At 60.5% G+C, this 2523-nt stretch overlaps 1 protein-coding gene across 1 annotated transcript; it reads left to right on the top strand.

The window, feature by feature from the left end:
- Nucleotides 1–474: 474 nt before the first annotated feature.
- Nucleotides 475–1017, top strand: FERD3L (Fer3 like bHLH transcription factor). The gene has a single exon (XM_090049471.1). The coding sequence runs from the start codon at nt 475–477 to the stop codon at nt 1015–1017; it is 543 nt and encodes a 180-aa protein (XP_089905597.1).
- Nucleotides 1018–2523: the final 1506 nt, after the last annotated feature.

Below are 2523 nucleotides of genomic sequence, written 5' to 3' on the forward strand. Positions count from 1 at the left end.
CTGGGATACAGGGCAAACATTCCCCGGTGACCCTCCGCATGCAGGTCCCCTCTTCAGGACATCATTAAAAGCATGCATGCACTTGTCTGACATCAATTGGCAGCCTCGCTTGCCAGGTTCAGAGATCTCAGGCAGGCAGCGGGACTAGCTCAGAGGAGAACAATCCTGGCTGCCCGGGCTTTCAAGAGCCTGAAAATCATTTGGTTGCGGGTGTGCGAGGAGGCACAAAGGCGCTCAGCAGGTAAGAGCCGGGGGCTGGTGCCAAGAAGGAACCGGTCTTGATCGCCCGGCCCGGATTGAGTCGCTCTCGCTGCAACACCCACACGTCCCCGAGGGGCTGCCTGTCTCCTCTCATCAGCGTTAAGGAGCAGCGGTACCCGGCCGTCCCTTTTTTGCTCCTGCTAATCCTGTTATCTGTTGGGTTATAAATATTTAACGCCGTTCGCCCGGGGATGCTACCCTCGGGGAAGTGAGATGTCAACCAGCCTCCTCCCGGCCCTCGAGCGCCCGGGGAGAACCGATGACATCCGCAGCAGAGCCCAGAAAATGGCTCGTCAGGAAGGGCTGGTGGGAGCCTCGGTGCTGGGCTTCGTGGCCGACCTGTCGCTGGGCTCTCCCGCGGGTCCCCCCAGGGGGGCACCCCGCCTGGACCTCTACGAGCTCGCCCCCGGGCCCCCCTTTGGGGACACGGCCCTGGCCCTGCGCCAGGGGCGGCCTCTGAGCACCTTCGGGGATGGGGACCAGGAGGAGGAGGCGCAGAGGCGGGGGGCCACGGCCCTCCTGGACAGACCCAAGCGAAAGCGAGTCATCACCTCCGCCCAGCGCCAGGCGGCCAACATCAGGGAGAGGAAGAGGATGTTCAACCTCAACGAAGCCTTTGACGAGCTGAGGAAGAAGGTGCCCACCTTCGCCTACGAGAAGAGGCTGTCCAGGATAGAGACCTTGCGCCTGGCCATCGTCTACATCTCCTTCATGACGGAGCTGCTGGACAGCTGCGACCAGGAGGAGGCGAGCTAGGCCGGGCGGGCCGCCCCGGGGCCCCGAGGAGGGGCTGGCGTCTCCTCGCCTTTCTGGCAAGGGCGCCACGTCTAGACACGCGGGTGCCGGGGCTGGGGTGGGTAATACGTGACTCGGGGGAGGGCAGGGTGCTCCCGCCCGGCCCCGCACCTTGATGACGGCATCGGGCCGGGGGGAGGGGGAGGGGGCGGGCTCCACACTGCGGCGCTAGTGGCGCGTTATCAACACATCCTCAGAGTTTTAGACGGGAAAAATAAAGGCATCTCATGTAGCCAGCGGCAGCTAAAGGCTCAGACGTCTCACTGGACGGCGGCAGCGGATGCTCTCGGAGTGCTGAGGGGAGGGGAGGGGAGGGAGGGCTTTTGGTTGACCCCCGGCTTAAAGAAGAAGCCCTCCCTCCCCCCGCCCCGCGCGGGGATGCAGCTTGCAAGAGGGAGCAGGGCTTGCCCCCGCTCTCCCGCGCCCTCTGCCCGCAGCTTTCGGCGGGGGCGGGGGGAGGCACGGCTCAAGGGAAACTTTAATTATTTTGGCATTAGCTCCTCGTGCCTCCGAGGTCACAGGCGGGAGGGTGGCGGCGAGAGCCGGGGGCGACCGAGGAGATGGGAGTGGAAGGGGCGCGAGGCGGGAGCTCTCGCCTCTCCGCCCGCAGCAGACGGGGGCAGCGCGGGGCCGGGGCCGCACCGTGTCCACCAGCCATGCCTGGGGGGCAGCAAACCCGCGACACCTCACTGCAAGCGCTCCGAGATGCCCGGGTTTAGCAAGTACTTCAGCCGGCGGCAAAGCTGCCTCCAGATCCTCGGCGCATCCATCCTCCGCATCCCGCTTGCCTCCCCGCAACGCCCACGTCCTTTTTTTGCTCAGGGCTTCCCTGCATCTGATGTCTGACCCCTTTCTTACCATCGGTACAGCGGGGGGTTCTTTTCCTACAGCTGCACACACAAGCCCGATATGAGAGCAGGTGCCGTCCCGATGTGGTTTTCGTTGAACTTGCAAACACAACTTCCATTGCAGGGAGCGCTGCAGGCTGAGCCGGTTCCCATCGCCCTGGCACCACTAGACATTTGCACTGAAGTGACTGTGGATTTGTGCCATTGGAACTGACATCAGAATCTGGCCCTAGCATCCTTTTCATATCATTTCTTCATAGTCTTTTTTTTCAGTGTCTGTTAGGCTTATTACCATCATTTCTCTTTTCACCTTTTGCTATTAATATTACTGTTAACACTTCAATTACTTTACACTTGTTTTCCATTTCTTTTTCCTTTTTTTTCTTCTGCTCTCCCTGATGAGTTACCCTAAGTTGTTGGAAGGTTATTTTCTCTGCAACACTAGGCTGGCTACTGCTGCTGGAATCGCACTGGAAACAGGTGCCTCCCTCCTCCTCCCACCCCCTTTGCTCCTCCTCCCCCCTCCAGAATATTGTTAGCTGAAAAGAAGTGGGGGAAAGGACTAGGAATGAATCAACAAATTTCAAAATGGTCCAGATGAATTGGGATGTTCCCACTG

The sequence above is a fragment of the Crocodylus siamensis genome, chromosome 5, assembly GCF_052110815.1.
Source record: "Crocodylus siamensis isolate JL-2025a chromosome 5, ASM5211081v1, whole genome shotgun sequence".
Taxonomy (NCBI): Eukaryota; Metazoa; Chordata; order Crocodylia; family Crocodylidae; genus Crocodylus; species Crocodylus siamensis.